Source organism: Amblyomma maculatum, chromosome 6 (assembly GCF_055883805.1).
Source record: "Amblyomma maculatum isolate TAMU_Amacu chromosome 6, ASM5588380v1, whole genome shotgun sequence".
Taxonomy (NCBI): Eukaryota; Metazoa; Arthropoda; class Arachnida; order Ixodida; family Ixodidae; genus Amblyomma; species Amblyomma maculatum.
In genome coordinates this window covers 55,074,646-55,093,526 of record NC_139349.1, presented here as the reverse complement: position 1 = coordinate 55,093,526, position 18,881 = coordinate 55,074,646, and the positions used below count along the sequence as shown (strand labels likewise).

The window sequence follows — 18,881 nt, the reverse complement described above, 5'->3', positions numbered from 1 at the left end:
TTTTTTTTTCTTCTTTTTGATCGTTCTTCTTTAGCGGCCGATCCGGTTTTGTAAGCGCGTAGCGCGCTCCATGCTTGGAACCCGCAGTGCACTGCGTCTAATCGTTTCGGGCGCGCGGTTCAAGGAACCTTGCGGGCTCGGTGCGGAGGCTCTCGCCTTTTGTTTACGGGTATGCGTGCGCTTCTCTTGCGGGAGGCTCGTGGTAGGACTTCGCGTACAATCTCCAGGGCCCCCGGTAACATGGGCCGGGACCGCTTCGTATCGAAACGTTTAACGACTCGCAATAATTCAACCGGCGCAGGAACCACCCACCGCGAGCGAACGACCTGCGTCGGACGGGACTTGGTAGTAATGAAGTCGTTTAAGTGACCGCACCGGATGCCATGTCCAAGTTACGGAGACGACTAACCATTATCGGTGATTGCTCGCGGTGTCCATCCAGGAATTGAGTGCACGATGACCATTTTTAGGGCTGAGTGGATTGCAGATTACAGAGATAAATAGCTGCATGTACTGAATAGGACGAGGTTGGGTTGAGTCGGGCTCGTAGTGGCGCGGAAAAGATAACAGGTGGTCTATACGAGTGACACAATGAATTGTTGGCAATATGAGAGTGGCTGAAGCTGACCCAACAGCACTGCATAATAAAATATCCCCGAAGAGAGGCCGTTGCCCAGGAGCGCTGTGAGAAGTTCTCTACCGACGTCTCTCTTGGAGAAAGGTATACGTGAGCGGCTGGTTCACGATAGAGCTAGTAGTTGTCACAACCAGTCAAGTGTTTCTTTTATTTTTGCCCTTGATTGGCTGACACGAAGCCGGTTACCCTCGATCATGTTGGCTATATCTGCAGTGACTTGGCTGATGACGGCCACATTGCAAACGAAAGTACTCGGGATGATGACATGCTTGCCAGAGCAAAATCCGTGTTCTACATCACGACTTCTAACTAAAGGCATGCAGACGTTACGAAAAAAATAAGTTTTAATTAACAAGATCCTCAAATTCCATTTCCAGGATTGGATGGTACGCGTTATCAGCACCTACCCGCACCCAGAAAGTTTGCGCCTTTCTTGGGAATTTTTTAAAACTCAGTTTTCTCATACATGTTATAACTTAGTGATAAAGATCAATACATTCTCAGATATTCCCTCAGAAGGCTTACAAATTCTTGCTGTCAATTTCAAAAACGTGCCCCATTCGTTCTTGTATGGCAGTCTGACTTGCTGTGATCGGAGGAGAAACTTCAGAAGTCAAATTATGCTATATACACATCGGAAACTGAGACTATTTATGTATATTTATATGTTCATAATAGTGTCATACAATATTCGACATTGGCCTTGCAACACCCCGCTGTTTCTTTAAGGCAGCTTTAAGTACTCACTGCGAGCGCAGGAAAAAGCTTAAAGTGAAATTTTTGCCACGCGTTGGAAGTCGAGATTCTCATCAGCATTTGCGAATTCCATCAAAATGTCATTCTCATCAACATGTGCATAACAGTATTTTATATTATCCAGGAGTTGCCTCACAATTAACAGGTGTCCCAGAATCCTGTACTTGCATTATCTCCATACTAAGTATGCCAAGTAGTATGTGCAATGGTTTAGCTTCTGCTTTTGGGGGCTTAGTTTTTTCTTTTTTTTTTGGGAGGGGGGGGGGGGGGGGGGGAGGCGTTTACTTAAAACTTGCGCCTGAAGCAAATTTCATAAAAAAACAAAACAAAAAACGCTGGTTTATCCACAGATTGCCCTAAAATTCGCCGTCTGAAAAGTTGTACTTACCAGTGCGCCAAGCTGATGGCTTGGCGCGGAGTTCAAGCTGTTCTCAACGCAGAACGTGGTGAAAAGCAGAACGCAGTACAGCTCGCAGAACATTTCGTATCAAATGGCCGCTGGGATGTAGAATGTTTTCTAAGTGTACAAAAATAGGGCATAAAAAGACGCCTAGGTTTCGCGCTCGAGGACGAAATAGTAGCAATAAATGTGGTGGAAAATTGATTTTGGAGATGAGTTTCTTGGCGTGGCCAATGACACCATTAACTTTTGATATATCTCTATAAGCACACAAGAGAGTATTTCACATTCCGTGCCAAAATATTCGCTGATATCAAATTACGTTGCTGAAAAAAAATACTCCTCACCCCCCCCCCCCCCCTTAAAAAAAATCAAGAAAAAAAAACAAGAATTCTGTACTCTGGTCTCTCGATTTGCACTCGCATTCTGCTCTGTTTTGATACAGGTAAAAAAGATGTTCAAAATGAGGATGCTTGTTTTACTATACGAAGTATTCAGGCCAAGTGCTGTATCAAGACTGTATAGACCCGAGTAGGAATTTATTTTATCTTATGCGTCCGCGATTATGCTCGCTTGTGTGGCTGCTAGCTATAGCTTTTACAGGCTGTATGTAGCATTACTGAGTGCTAATATTATAAGCAAGGATTGTTCGTTACACGACGCCTTGTATGTGTTTTAGTGCGAAACCATTTGTACGATCATCAGAGTCGAGAAACGATCTTGCCTGTGCTTGACTTCTCATTGGCCCGCCAGATAGCGACGTCACACTCCTAGTGCCCTGGCGCGGGTAATTAAAACTTTGCTTTCATCCACCGGTCCAACCAGGTTAAACCCCGGAATCCGAATAGCGCCTAGCAAAATCGTCTCTCGCGTGTACGTATTTCCCCCTTTCACGGTGTTTTCAAACTTAAAAGGCAATTCCGTTTTTCGTATTTTTTTTTTTAACATTTTGAGTTCGTAACCACATCACATTCCTTAAAGGGACACTGACGACAATTTTTATGGGAGCAGAACCCGATAGTACGATATTTAGCGACATTGAAGTATACAGTATGGCCCACTGTTAAAGGGAACACCCCTCCGCGTGGCCGCAGCGTAACCGCCCCCCCCCCCCCCCTCCCCCACCCTTCGATAGTCGGCGAGAATCGGAAACACTATAGGCACATGCGCAGTGAATGCGAAGGGTGGAGTGAGCCTTGCGTCGTCTGCTACGGCGCTCTCCTGGTGCGTGGAGATGGAATACCTAAAATCCAAAACTGAACTAAGATTATTAACTATATTCTGCTCGCTGATATATCGAGGGCTGGTGTTTTTAATAACATATTTCATTATCTACTCTTCTGGTGCAATTTTTGCGCATAACAGAGGACATGGAGGAGAGATCTACTCGTCCATTGACAATGAGTAACGGTTACTAGGACTATGACGAACTTTGAGAATGAATAGCCTTGACTATGATTATGAATGACAATGACTAATCGTAAATATGACTACTGAAGACAGATTATGACAGACTCCGACTTAACATGACTCACTGTAGATATGACTCTGGCTATCCATGACAGTGGCCAAATATGAATACGCCATGACTATGACTAACCATTACTGGGACTATGACTAGCCATAATCCTGACTAGCCATCATTATGACTATCCAGACAATGTATAATGATAGTCATCGGTTTATATTTGTGGTGAGCCATAGTCATACCCATTATCATAGGCATGGTTATTCAGTCAGTTCTTCATATTCATAGTCATGGTTAGTCGTCATTAGTCATAGTCGTAAGATGGTTATCATAATCACTCAAACTTACATCGTGGCTCGTCATAGTCAAAGTAACCATGACTATAGTTGGACAGTCTAGTCATGGTCATATACTAATTATGTAACCATGAATGTGACTGGTTATACCTGACTGGCAATTGCTCACCATGACTATGACACTTTCTGCACTTATGACATAACTATGATATGACAAACTTTATAACTACGATTATGACAAACCGTGCTAACCTTGACTTAATTATGTATATATGACTGACATCATAAATATAACTTCTGTTGACTATGACAATGGTTAGACGTTATCATGGATAGTCATAGTGATGATTGGTCATAATTATGGCTAGTCATATTCATCATGATGGTTAGACATTGTCACAGTCACACTGCAGCAACAGGAGAATGTCATAAGTGCAGAAAGTGGACTAGAAGCAGATGTCTCCTCCATCACCTCTGTAACACGCCAAAATGCATCAGAAGAGTATATATGAAATAAATATATTTTGAAAAAAACAAAAACAAAAAAAGAACGTCTTACAGCAAGTAGAATGTAGTTTATAATTTTAGTCCAGTTTTCGCATTCTAGGTATTCCGCCTCCACAAGGCAAGCAGCGGGAGAGCGCCGTAGAAGACGATGCAAGGCTGACTCCACTTTTGTGGCGGGATGTTTACTTTAACAGTGGACCATACTGTACATTAAACATCCTACTATTCTTTCCTCTTCCGTGCACGAAACCCTAAAATGAAAGTACCGTACTCCAGCTTCTGAAGCCCTGGCGTTGACAGCCTTCGACGGGAGGCCATCGCAAAGATTTAAAGAGCGCCAGAGCCCGACTTGGTTTGCGTGGATGAAAGCAGTGCGGAACTGGCGATGACCGGGTTGTATACGCCTGTCTAGCAAAGCGCATTGGGCGTTAGCTGGCGCATGTTCACACGTCGTGACCTGACGCCCCTGCTTGCCTGCACGCGGAGCGTACACGCATGACACGGAAGGCGTGTTGTGTTGCGGTAAACGCCCAATGACCCTCGCGTACTTTCAACGCATTGTCATGGGCAAAACTATTCCTATACGGATTTGAATGTGATGAGAAGAGTAGCGTACAGAGAGGTCATCCCTGCCCGTGTCTGTCGTGTACGGGTATACGGAGCCAAGATGTGAAACGCAAACTTCTTTTAAAGAACGCATGTTTACGCGGTTTGTGAAATGAAAATTAATGTATTGTACGGGCGCGTCACAAACATACACGGCGCTTTTGACAAGCCGTGGCATTTGCATCTTTTGTGCAGTCACCATGCGTCATCTGTGTTCTCAATGTCGTGACACTGACGACAGTTGTACAGAGACCTCTGCCAGCCAGCATGTAAACGCCTTTCACTGTACAAGCAGAAAAGCCGACCATTGAGCCGACGACTCCACAGCGGACAGTTTTAGCATGACATGTATGGAGTTTGTAACCGTGACAGTACATTTAAGTAAAATCTAAAATTGGTTCGTTGTTTGAAGCCGGCGTGTCGCCCGTTGATCAGCTTTTCTCGCCTGCCTTGCTCTCTCTCTCGAGAGCGAGTGCATGTGACACGCGAAGTGTAAGTTACCGAGAACCCGTGCTGCGCACGTATTCTATTCTCTTCTGCAGTTTCGCCATGTCCCCGGCCGCCCAGTGTTAGCCAAGACAATCAAATCAGCGCCGGCTTGCGAAACAGGAGCATTGCATATATAGAGCACATGTGGCGGATCCTGCCTTTTCTGATTTCGGCTCGCCGTTTCGCCATTTGCGTTTTCGAAACGGCTTGGACAAATACGGTAACGATTCCGCGCCTGCGACATTTGCGAACCAACGCAATCACGTGATCAGAGGCGCTCCCCCGCCGTCACTTCTTTGGCGGCGTTGCCGGCGTGCTGCTCGGGTGTGCCTCTGCCTGGCACTGCTATGATCGCATGTTCTGACCACTAAAAACGTGCAGCATTGTGTTATGGGTCAACAGCGCGAAAGGCAAGGACGAGCCAGCGTTGGCGCTAGCCAGTCAGTAGTCGCATCGTACACGCTGCTCGAACGCAAGACGCTCGTGATTGGCCGGCACAATCACGATATCGTGAAAGCGCCTGTCAGTCTTCGATATTTTTTACCGGCGTACAGCTGAATGAATTCGATGCCCTGCTTGGCTGGTTAGGACAGTGGCTTCCACAGCACTGTACGGCTTTGTGGGACCATGTGCTGTTGCGTGCCGCGCTCTAGAACCCGGTGGTCGTTGGAGCAAGGGCGGATCCCCGCCCGACGAAGTTGCAGCAGCGCTGCCGCGGGCAGCGCGCCGCATCGCCGAGGCCAGCCCAGGGGGCTGATCCGCGGGCCGAACGCGGGGCTTCGCGGGGGGTGAGGCAGCTATCCGGGGCCCGGTTGCTGGGGCAACCTTGGCGTGCCCTTCAAAAGGCAGCCGCCACATCCTGACATCGCCGCTCGAGCGGTGTGACCTCGAAACGGATGACGCCGGCTGATCACGCCCTTTCTTTTTTCGACGCCACTGCGCGACTATGTGCTGTCCCACGATGGAGAAGGAGGAGGAAGAGGAGGGAAGAGCGGCACCAAGTTAACTGTCGTCGCCGGCGCTTCCTCCTCGTCATCTGCTTTGAGATCTCGAACGCGTTAGACTGATTGCCTCCCGGGCTCCTGTGTCCACTAGCTGACTTGAAAGGCTGTACCTATCGGCTCGACCGAAATTCCCTATCACCTGCTCGTGTGCACGAGACATTTCATTTTATTCAACGCAGGTGGGTTAGATCAGATTAACCAGACAGGTAATTGGAACGGGTAACGTTGTAAAAAAATACCTGGGAGACGCCTATGCTCCATCTAAGGGTTGACGCGATACCGAATGTTCTTTTTTTAATTTGTGATTTTGTTTTTATCATTCCCCATTGTTTTTTTTTTCTTTTGCTTTTTCGTTGTACGCACCGCAAACCGTGCATAGTAACGGCAATCACTGGATGAAACTCAGAACGCGGAGCAATGCAAACGACGGGGTTTATTGCGCTGTAATTCGTTCGCACGAATATTATTTTCTCGCATGATCTGACCGAAAGATTATCTTCCGCCGAATGTCTGGTATGAGCCCCTGAGGCACTGAAGTACAGTGGCTAAAATTGCAACTGAAGCCACTCGGTCGTCATCAAAGTGTGAATCCATGAACACGCGATGGGCGCATAATAAATAAAACCATTCTAGAAAAAAAAATTATGTATGAAGAGGGATTTTAATATCGGCGCTGTCCTGTAGTCTGACTCCTTTGCTCGCAGTCGTGACCGCTGGTTGTGACGGCGGCGCCATTTGTGACGCTCCATTCTTTGCGGCTTGCGGGAGGAGGATGAAGGGGGGGGGGGGGGGGGCGTTTGATGAACAGCGATGAACGCTCACTGTCTTCACGCACCACGGCGGACCGAAACTCGAAAACGCCGTTGGAGATGAGCGCTCTGTGTGTCTATGGTGCGCTTTCGCTCTGACGTTGGCATGCATGCGGACGCGCAGTGCCGACGCGGTGAGTGCGGCAGAGGTGTAGCAGTGCTGACCTAATGGGGTGCCGCGACTGAGGGCGTTTAATTTCTGCTGCCGCACGTGTCTCCTCTCACGGCGCGTTTGATATGTCCTCCGAGAAATGAGACAGTTTTGCGACTTTCAGCATTTGGACCTCGAAACCAGAACGCAGTGAGGTGATGACTCGTTTGGGCAGCAGGCTGAGAGACTCTTTTCGTTAAATCTTGTTCAGTGCCCGCATGTTTGTGTTCTGGTGCCCTGATAGATGAAGATCGGTGCCCGGATGACTGTGGTACCCGCATGATGGCTCTCGGTTCTGTTTCGACGTCATCTCATTGCCGCCGACATTGGGAACTACTATATACATTTCATGCTGAAAATAACATACATCTGCGAACATGATTCGAACTCACGGCGAAGCGCTCAGGTCAGCTTCCCTGGACGGTGCATTAGGCAACCAAGCCATCGCCGTAGAGGAACATAACAGACAAGAGGGGCCACTCCCATAGGCCTCTGCGGCCGAGCTCGGCAGTCACGCCTTCGCCAGATGGCGATGCTTATACTTGGCCTCCGAGATAAGGCAGCATGCTTGGTATACTATATCCAACGCCTGTTTATCTCGGCTACTGTGGGCTGGTGCGTTGTTGTCGCTGCAGCCTGACAACGCGCGTGTTAAACAACCACTATAGTTCTCGCTCTGTGCGTCGTCATCTTTTATCAACTTTCATTCGAGCACACGTTAGTCTCAAAGCAAGACCGCGCACGCACATGTGCAAGGCAAGATTTGAACTTGTGCCACATATGTGAACGGCTTTTCGGACTACACTATACGTCCTTGCAGTGGGAAATAGCAGGGATAGAGAGCAAAAGCCTGTCACCCCGCCGGGGTGGCGCAGTGGTTACGGCGCTCGACTACTGTTCCCAAGGACGCGGGATAAAATCCCGGCCTCTGCGGCCGCTTTTCAGTGGAGGCGAAAAGCATGGGGCCTGTGTGCTGTGCGATGTCAGCGCACGTTAAAGAACCCCAGGTGGTCGAAATTTCCGGAGTCCTCTACTACGGTGTCTGTCATAGCCTGAGTCGCTTTGGGACGTTAAACCCCACAAACCAAACCAGCTCAAAAGCCTGTCTGCGCTCCTGGCCTAGCCAGCTCCGGAGCCTTCTACCATTCCACACATTTTGGCTGCAAATGCCAGTAGGCTCACGCGGATTGATGCGTTAAGCTGCTAAGCTTAGCTCTGCCATTTGTCCATTTTCAGGCAGCTGCGGTGCGCGGGACGTGTCGGCGCTTGCGGCGGCACCCGACCCCAGTTCGAAAATTTTTCCGACTGGCAAGCCCGGCGGCGGCGGTAGCCATGCAGAAGAAGTCAGGCTGCGCAGGACCTACGTGAGAAGTGCGCCCCGACTGTCCTCGCCGACCGCCGAGCGCCACCTCGCCTCCCTCCTGCAGCAGCTGCGCCGTGAACGGTGAGTGCGCAGCCATGAACTCCTCCTGGTCCAAGGCAGGCTCCCCTAGGGGAGAAAACGGAACTTACAGGATGTGGTCAAGTCGTGAAGGTGCACGACGTCGCTTCCGTGTAAACCTGCCGTCAGATGTAGTCGGCTGGGCCAACTTTACACATCTCACATACACAACTTCATACTCCTCGGACAAGAAAAACCTACATGTGAGATATGCAATGAACAGCTGACTAGTAAACCACATTTTAATATCATGCATAAAATATGAGGAAATCAGGAGGAAACATTTATGTCTTTCTATAGTAAACACATCCCATTTCATCCAAGTCTCTTGCTAGGAGAGAATGCCATTGTCGAAATTTCTTCTATTTTTGGTTTTTTAATTTTTTTAAAGAAGTAAAGCTGATAAACAAACTCGGACTTATTTCTAACAGGAGCTGCTTTACCTTGAGTTTGGCACATGATGGTCTTACTTGCCTATGCGCCATAAAACCCAACACAACACACAACACACACTTTCGCCGCACTTCATACCATGTATTTGCTTTGCCCCCGTTTACTCATCTTTTGGCCTCTTTGGAGACGTTGAGGCATCCCCCGTGAGTTCTCCACTGTATGGCGCATCATCCGTCGTTGATTTCGCCGAAGGCAGCGCGGTCATGTGCTACCCGGCCCCAGGTGCTACTAAACAAGCGTTCGGCAAACATTGCGGCGCATCTCCACCTCGCCCCTAATTTTTCTTCCTGTGGAGACAAGAATCACCACGTGGCGAGAAAGCATGCCTCTTGGGGCAGTCGGTGCTGTTAACCACGTCTTCCCTGTCGAGAACCATTTTTGTCCGCCTACGCCGCTGCGAACTAGGAACCATAGCTTCGTTTAAGCAAGGCACTATAGCTGAGTGCATCGAAATACTCGTGGTCCGCGCTGGATGTGAAACACCTCGGTCGAAACGGATACGCTCATTTCTCTGACACCGGACAGAAGGCGGGGCTTGGAAAGGCGCTCATACAGTGTGAGCTACTTCTGTCAGCACTGCGACTGTACTTAATCGTTCTATGCACTCGAAGAAGGACGGTAGAAATAAGGAGTATGATGAAAATTGAAGTAATGTGAAACCGCCTGGAAAGGGGACTGCACTTCACGATAGGCGGCCAGGTGGAAGTGGGAATGGTTCGGCTAACATACAAGAGACGTCCAGGGAGCAGAGCGGGGTTTGACTTTAGGATAAAGAGCTATAACAATATGGAAGCACACAACAGATGGTTGCTTAAGGCTGCAGAGAGGGAAAGCGTATCAGAGGCTGTCAAAGTGTGACCTGCGGTGCGTAATGCAGCTGGGCTCCTGCCGCTGATTTTGACACTTGGTCGACAATGCGAGCATGTTCAGTTCCCATCTTGATTGCATTTACATCATCTTCGCTTCCAAACGGTCTTGCGGATTTTAAAAGCAAGCAGAGAAAAAAAAAAAAAAAGCTGGCCTGCTACATTTCACTCACCTCGGATTTTATTCACTGAAGTTCGCACGTCTGCCTTCGTTCTGACCCTCCTGTCATCTGTGCTTGTCAATTCTGCTGGCCCCAATTAATCGTTTCTCGACATCCACGCATTAACGCGGTGTAATTCTGTAAAGCGGCTCCGCCTGAGGCGCACGCCCCGGCGCCCTCTTTCGCCTCCACTAGCTGCCTCAATTTCTTCCTATTTCTTCATTTTTTTTTTTATCAGAGGCTTTTTTTCTGCTCCTTTTCAGCACCAAATACCTTCTTCATTTTTCCAGCGAAACTGCGGTAGTTCTTCAGCCTGTAACGCCGGTCGTTGAAACGTTTGTCCCCAGATAATGGCGCCGACGCCCACAATTTTTACGGGAAGCTGGAAAAAAAAAAAAAAAAAACGCTCTTCGCACTGGGCTGTTTCCTTTTTTTCTCCTCGAGCAGCCGCGGCGTGACACACTGCGTGGTGCCGGCCACCGCATACCGCCGTTTCCTCCTTCCGTTTACTCTGAAACTTTTTATCTCCCACTTCATTTCGGAGGACGAGTGTCCCGCATAAAACTTCGCTAACAAACCTGCGGCGGCGATAGGAGCCGAGAGACACATCTTTTTTCTTCCTCGGAGCGAGCGTTCGCTGCGTTGTGGTGGTATCACTAGCTCAGCGAGTGCGAACGTGTCGCCAACAGCGCGAACAGCGACGGAGTGTCGTTGAAGCATTGCGAGTGATAGTCGGGAGAACCGGCCTCTTGTAGTCGCCTCGCGACGTGCGGACAACATATCTCCAGTCTTGGGAAACGCGTACTGCGGAATACAACGACGCAGAAAAAGAAATGACGATGCCCGCGGCAACTTGCAGCTAAGTTTTATTTGCAGCAACAGAAAGAACTGCTCGTTAGCCGAGCACAAAAAATATATTAAAACAGGCACGGCACGCTAAGTAACTTGAACTTTGCAACACGAAAAAAAAAAAAAAAATAACAGTGTAGGAACTGTGGTGTCTTGAAAAGCTCAATGGTCATGAAAATTTTCCGGATATTTTTTATGTGACTTATAGCTTACAGAAGAATATGTTTAGAATAGCTTCCTAGTTTCGCTTTCTTTTTTTTTTTTTTCTGGTACGAAAAATACAACTTAAATGTCTTCATCTCCAAATGTCTCGCCGTTCCCTTCATTTTTCAACTGACTCATTTCCCCTGGTACTTAATTGTTCCGAGCATTAGTCATTTATATAGTATAATTCAATACCGTCTACACCTTAGGCTTACGAAAGCAAAAAATCAGCAGCGACAGTTAAGCCTGCTTACTTGCATGAATGATTGAATGCGAAAAGATTGTAGCCTCGCAGGCGAAATATTTTCGAGTGAAGTTTCTCATAAGGCAAGTTCTTTTGTATTCGATGCGTGTGTGTTTGCGTATTCCACGTAGTATCCATCTTTCACTCCGCCTCTAGGAGCCGTATTTGCCAAAATCTTGGTTTTTCAACTTTTTTCGGCACATATTTCGTTGGTTCGAATCCTTGTCGTGAGTTAGCCTCCTGCTCTGTTAGCACATGTGTACTACATTAAACGAGAAGTCGTGTGAAATCCCCCGAAACGCTGTACGGCAAATGGTAGCGCCACACTCTTGACGCAGATGACACACACGGACAGGCAGACAGACACGTACAGACACGGACGGACGGACGGAGAGAGAGAGAGAGAGAGAGAGAGAGAGGGGGGGGGGATCTGGTTGTGTCCAAGTGATATGCATCATATACAATTAAAGCTTTATTTAAGTTGAGAAGATCCGCGAAATACTTCGTTAAATCGAGAACTTCGTTAAATCGAGTCAGGCATTTCTAGGTCACTTAATCCGATACAGTCGATTATTATATGGTGTCGCGGCATCAAGGAAGTACGTACCGCAGCATCGTATTTTGGGAAGCGTAAATGCGCTGAAAATGAAACCATGTTTTGAAAGAACGTAACAGCCCAACTTAAACAAAGTCCCAGGGAAGCTGTACTGTTACTTCATATTTAAATGCAATATCAATTTTTCCACTATGCTCTGTTGCTACAATGAAATTGCGGCTCGCTCAACAACCGACACCGATAGCGCGTATGAAAAGCAGCAACCAAAATTTTACCTCTTCAAGAAGGGTCCAGCCAAGGGACTAAATTTCTTTCCCAAACAAGGCGTCACTGATCTTTGCTTGGTTGCGGTTTGCATGCAACATCTGCCCGGATATTTCGTGCTTCCTTCCCTCATGTGCTCCAGCAAGCTGTCGCAGCAGATTAAGGGCGGCACCGCTGCCGACACGGAGTCGACGGGCCAACTTTTTACCGCTGGCAAGATCTCGTGAATTCTGTTTGGTTTGGTTTGTGGGATTAACGTCCCCAAGCGACTCAGGCTATGAGAGACGCCGTAGTGGAGGATTCCGGACATTTCGACCCCCTGGGGTTCTTTAACGTGCACTGACATCGCACAGCACACGGGCGTCTTGATTTTCGCCTCCACCGAAAAGCTGCCGCGGAGGCCGAGATTCGATCCCGCATCGTTGGGAAGAGTAGTCGAGCGCCGTAACCACTGCGCCACCTTGGAGGGGCTCTCGTAAACTAAAATCAATATAACTCGCGTTTCGCTCCGCGCAGTTTGGCAAAAGCGGGACGTAGTTGCTGGACGGTGTTACCATTGGCTCGCAGTCAATACATTCTTGAGCGTTTTCTACAAAATAGACCAAAATTTTCATCTTCATTTTTAGCAGGAAGTTCGTTAAATCGGGACGAATAGCGAAATTAGTTTCGTTATTTCGAGTTACTTGATCAGAACATTGGATCATATGGGCGTCTGAGGGGGATTTAGGATATCTTCGTTAAATCGAGACTTTCGTTTAATCGGGTTTCATTAAATCGAGTTTTGATTGTATTGTCATACGGCTGCTTGGTGACGTGTTGCAAATTTTCTTGCTGTGTAGCTGCTGTTGATGTATTTTTCTAGCCATTTCGCGAACAGTAAACGACGCCGCCGCCGGCGTTTCTCACAATGGAGCATATGCTTTCGTATGAAAACAAGATTTCCGATTCAGCGATGTAGCATACCGTGCCCCCCCCCCCCCTCGTCTTTTTTTTTTTTTTTTCAAGTAACTGCACTGTCTTCCCTGTGCGTTGCAGATTCAGCTCATGTCTGCGGTAGAGTACACGCTGTGGCAACGCGTGGGACAAACATGACCGACTCTGCTTTGTATTTCCGAAAGCACGAGCATCGCACCGCGCACCTCACGAGCTCTGTGTGTAGAGCCGTGGGAGCCTTCTTTCCGCGAGGACGCTCCGGGCGCTGAGAACGCGTGCCTCGGAAAGATTCTGTTCTCCGATATTGCGTGTGCGTGCGTGCGCGCCCGTGAGGCGGCGGCGACGCTTGTTCCACTTCACCGAACCGCGCCGTTACAAACACGCCGCGGTGCGTCCCAAGATGAAGGCGCCGGCGAGGGCGGCAAAGTAACGTTGTCGCCTTGTTACGCGCGGTTGGACGACACCCCGACAGACAGGGCTCTCACCGCCGGGCGAGAGCGCGCGTGCTCTAGATCTCTTGGCGGAGTACAAATTCGCCGCATGCGATGGCTCGTTAAACGGCGCCGAACTCGCATGGACGTGCTTGTTGGAGGACCCAGGTAAAAAAAGAAAAGAGCTAGAAACCAAGCTATGTCGTCGTCTCCGCAGCGGCAGGGTTCAGCGTCCCGTTGCAAATCTGATACGTTCAGAGAGAAAATTTCCCGTTGGTCCGTCGTGGTTTGGGCAGAGTTGGCGGCCGTCGATCTGGCAAGGAAATCTTTATTTTTTCCTTAAAGCTCGCCCGATATGTTTGTCCCCGATTGCCGAGTCGTCTTTCAAACTCCGGATTAACGAAACAAGATAGGGAGAGTTTTATAGGCGTCGTTAAGGCTAATTTCCAATCTGCATGATTTGACTTTGTTAGCGAAGCCTGGCTGGGACCACGTTCTTTAACAGGCCTGCACGCCTCATTTCCCGACTAATAAATCAAGTGCGAGAGTGGTGTTACCTTCCTTTTTTGTTTCTATCTCTATTTCGTTAAAGGAAGCATTATCTTTTTGGCAGTATGTGGTGCGTGAGCTGTTTGGTTTGCGCGCATACGTGAATGCCAGCCTTCGTACGAGGGCTTCGCGTGTGTGATCATGCAGTGAGACAGGCTACCAAGTACCCTATTTTACTGCTTATTAACTTAATCGCAGTACATTTTACAATATATTTTAAAGGGGAGGGGTGGACACTAATAATTTAAGATGCATGGGAATGATAAAAGGACGAAATAATAAAAATATTCGGGACACTTAGCATGGCAGGAACATGAAGCGAAAGGGCATACAGCTGGAGGCACATAGGTCAGTTTGAATCCCTATCGCTTACTAGGTTAGCAGATGAATGTCGGTTCGGCAGCGACTTGATAAGACACCACCCAGAACGCTGCTCGAAGAAAGGCTGCAGCGTCACAATTTTTTGTGCGAAAGAGTACGGATCTGGCGTTAAATGGAGGTCCACCGCGTCATACGCGATAAATGGGGTAGGCCCCTGCCCTGTTACAAGAATAACGAGCCTCACAGTCTCGTTTCAACATTGTATTATGGTCCTTCATAAACTTCTTTGAAATCCCACTCGCCGCTCCGGTGACTAGACAATGGCTGACGTCACTGTTGCTATGACAGCTGTGGCGCGAGCTAGGGACTCGAACCAATGACCTTGTCTGGAGCTCAAATCCTAGACGTTGTCCCGAGATTCAGACTATAGACTTGGATTCGGGACTAGGACCCTTAACCATATACTCTGGGACTCGGATCCTGTACCTTCTTTCTCTATCTTTTATGAAGTCACACGGCGTGGTACCACTCTAAATGGACACGCTTGCGGACAAGCTCTGCGAATAATTCCGATGACAGATTTTCTTCTCGCAAGACATGTAAAAGAAAATCGTAGACACCGTGTTTCTGTTAACCATTACGATAAAATACGAGATAACAAAATGAAAGTCACATAATGCGACCTCGCTATATTACGCGGCATGGTTAAATATTTCTTGAACGAAACATGATACTTACAGTTTGTTAACAACGCACGCAAGTCTCAGCATCCCGGTGCGCTTATCTAGCCTGTTCTGAAGGCCCGACTCTTGTACAGCAGATAACAATGCGTGACGCGTTTTTCGAAAAATAAATGGAGTGAGGTCGGGAACGGCCGATGACTCCGAAGAGCTTATTTATTGCCCCCGCACAGAATGGCTGCACGATGGAAGAGATGAAGCCGCCGTAACAGATTTCGTCCGCATGCGCTCATGTGTACGGGGCTTAATTAGCTGAGAGAAAGAGGTGCGTATGCAGTGAAGCTATACTCCGGATTAATTTCGGCCACCTGGTTATCTTTTATGTAACTTGCATTGAAATCATACCTGGCAGGTTTGCGGGCGTGTTTTGAATTTCGCTCCTCATTGAAGCGAGCTTATTCACCGTCTTTGAGATACGATCTCGCTTGCTTGCTCAGCTTCCGAACGCCTTAACCACTGAACCCCCGCGGCGGGTCACAGCCTCGTCGAGCGTGGTTACGCACTTCGAAAGAGGGGTGCGACATTCACTGGAATTCGTTTCCATTCACTAGAAGCGGCGCACCTCTTGCTACACAGCTTACGTGTCTAGGCCGGCAAGGAGATTTTTTTTTCTTCACTTTTCATTTTTTTTCTTTTTTTCTTTTTCCTCTCCCTGGCATTGCTCCCGGCTTGCGCGCGTACTTTACACGAGGCGTGGATCGGTATGCATGCAAGCAGGACGCCACGCTCACACTGCCGGCGGCCTTATACATGCATGCACGGAGAACAGTGTCGCCCGAGCGCGGCACGGCTTCGATGTTTACGCCGTCTACGGCGCATATCCGAGCCGCCGGTCCGTCGCCGCACATCCGGACAGCTCACAGGCCGGGCATTCGTTTGTATCTATAAGCTCACTCAAGCGCCCTTCCCGCGCCTTTTTTCCCACGGTGTGATACGTAGCTGGTATGTATCTGATACGTAGTTGCAGCCACTGCCTGCTGTGTTTTCTCTGCATGTCGCCACCACTGGTGCCGGATTCTTGTAGGCTGTCTTGGTTGGTGAGCAGCCAGTGACAACCCAAGCTTACGCGAGAACGCTTTGTTGGTGCACGCACCAGAAGCGCTTATGCCGAGTTCGTGACACGGACGAGGAAGGAAACACGGCACAAGCGCTGTCTTCGTCCGTGTCTTCGTCCGCTGTCCTCATCCGTGTCTTTGCTGCGTGGTTTTATTACGATGAATGACCAACAAGCCCGTTCATCCGCCTTAGCGAAATGCTGAGTTCATTAGGTGCATTACCTCTGCAGGCGCTTCCCAAATTGTGGTAAGACAATAGAGTCTGTCAAGATTGCGCGGAGATAAATGTCCGCCCTCCCGGATGATTAATTATGAAATTATTTCGGATCCTCGGGTGTCCACTTCGATACATGAGCAGTGCTTTCGGGGTCTATATCAGATTCCTTTCGACTCGTCATATCGCTAGGTAAAAAAATAGGCTAATTTTAGGCATTAGTGCGTGCGTTCAATCAGCATCAATGTATTGTGTGCGTGCTACCGTTTTCTTTTGCAAAGGGGCGCAACAGTCCCCGTCAATCCAGTTACAGATTATTTGGCTGTGCCCTCGATCACCTGTGATAGTTCTGAATAAAGATTTGATTTGAAGTATTTTGCACATTTCAGAACATTTTAATTGTGTCTAGTATGCGAGGACTTAATAGCTTTCCGGTCGCATCTCCAAATGTGGACCCAGCACTTAAAGCGTTCCCAACTTTTGGTACTCTCTCCTTCAGCTTAGCGCGGTTGGTTCATAAAGTGTGTACTAGATAAGTGATTTTTTTTGTATTGCTTTTTTTTTTTGGCACCACTTCTGTTGAGGAGCTCTCCCGATCGAATCAGCCAACCAGTCAACCCGGCTTTCAATGAAATGTAATCAATTTTATACGTAGGTCATTGAATTCCCTGTGACGAAGAAAATATTAGCTTCCCGTTTTCGTGAGACGACATGCAGCGGCTCTGCGTGCATTGACACCACTTACACGCCACATCAGTTATTTTTTACTATCATTTAGTTTTTACACTAGGCCTTCGCAACGCGAGGCAAAATTCAACCGCACTCTAGGTACTGTTTCTATCCGACGGCGCATGGGCTTCCGCGTCGGTCTGCATGCTTTCTTTTTTCTAATTAGCGTTGGTTATAATTTCCAGGAGAGAACGGCGTAATTTATGCCTATTTGTCACCATGCCCCGAAATAGCCCCGATGAAGTGTCTTTGCGTAGGGCCGCGTACATGGATGCTCCGATTATTATTATTATTATTATTTTTTCTAAGCCGTTTTGACTCTTGCTGTGATGACGTGCACGCGAGAGTGGGTCGTTCGAGGTCATCGCCATCTGGACGGCGACTGAGAGAGAGCATAGATCCACGGCTTGTAGTGTTTAGGGCCATCTGGAAGGTAAATGGGAGCAGGGACTCTGTCGGTGACTGGTGATGCTTGTTTATTTGATGGTCGCCTGCTCCCTATGCATACAGCTACAGTGTACTAAATAAGAAACGTCGAGTGTACCGCTCGCCCTGCCTGAGTATCCACGCGTGGCCTAATTGTTTGAGCAGTATATTCTAATTTCGTAATGACTGGGATCTCATGTTTGAATCTTATATGTGCCTCGTGTACTCAGAAATGTGTCACTCGAGACAAATATGTGCATGTGTCAGTGCAGCCCGGTTGAATTGCATATAGGGCGACAGTCATCAATACACTCATACTGTGCGCAGTCCCGTTACTTTACCATCCTTCTTTGATATATGACTCGGTGTACCAGTTTCTTTTCCTGTTTTCTTAATGAAAAGAAATGGTCTTAAGTCTCGCTCAAGTCGCCCGAAGCTCTTGTACTTGCTCGCAGAGTACCTCCGCGCTTGACCCATAATCTGCTCTTGCGCGTTCTTTGCTTCAGCTCCCTGGAAAGTGCTAGCGTCGCACTGATCGCATGCGTTGTCAGCCATTCGCCTCTCGCCGCCTGCACTGCATATACGTTTCAGCCTAAGCGACTGCACTAATTTTTTTGGGACACTCGTTATACTGACTCTGCCCCGAATATGGGCCTCAGCGATGCTCGTGCAAGTCCGCGCGTGCGCCCTGTCGTTATTTATAGTTTCCACCGCACTCTGCTGTTGAGGCTTATGCATTTGGTGCATACAGCCGCACTGGCCGCACCGTCCTTGGAAGCCGAAGAAGCCGTGCAGCTGGCTTGTTTTCTCCCGCGGTTGTGGCACGCGCTCTCGCTAATCATACGGACGCATAGCCGTGCACGTGCTGTCCCCGCGGCGAGGGGCGCAACTTGTCCGAATTGTGCCTGTCCCGCGTTTACTATGCAGCTCAGCCACTCCCGTTTGGATTCGCCTCGTGCATAGGGGGTGGGCTTTGTTAGAAGAGATGGATAAACGTTCGCGCGCGCTTTTCTTCTGTTGCCGTTGCTGTTGCTGGTTTGCCTTACCCCGATCCGCTGCTACGATGGAGCGAGTTGTTGAGCAGCGTGTGCCCGTGATTCATGGGGAGCGGATGCTCGATTGGTGGTGCCTGGTCTTCTCGGCGTATCTGGTCTTCCGGCTTTCTGTTCCGGAACTTATTGATGATGAAATTGGTCGCCTTGTGAACGCCGGTAGGGTTACGAGTTATAGTTTTCGTACATACGCCCATAAACAAAAGTGAGATACCCACCTCCCTCCGCTTCGCACTTCCGGTTCGAACTGTATACTTGCACCCGGAAACG

The 18,881-nt window shown here is 48.5% G+C and overlaps 1 protein-coding gene across 2 annotated transcripts in view; it reads left to right on the top strand.

Annotated features, from left to right (window-relative positions):
• LOC146185778 (uncharacterized) overlaps positions 1-18,881 on the top strand; it is a 122,884-nt gene that overhangs the window by 10,701 nt on the left and 93,302 nt on the right. For both annotated transcript variants that reach the window (XM_084606702.1, XM_084606701.1), the window contains exon 3: positions 8,360-8,567. In XM_084606702.1, the coding sequence (XP_084462828.1) occupies positions 8,360-8,567 (208 nt within the window). The remainder of the gene's footprint in view (positions 1-8,359; positions 8,568-18,881) is intronic.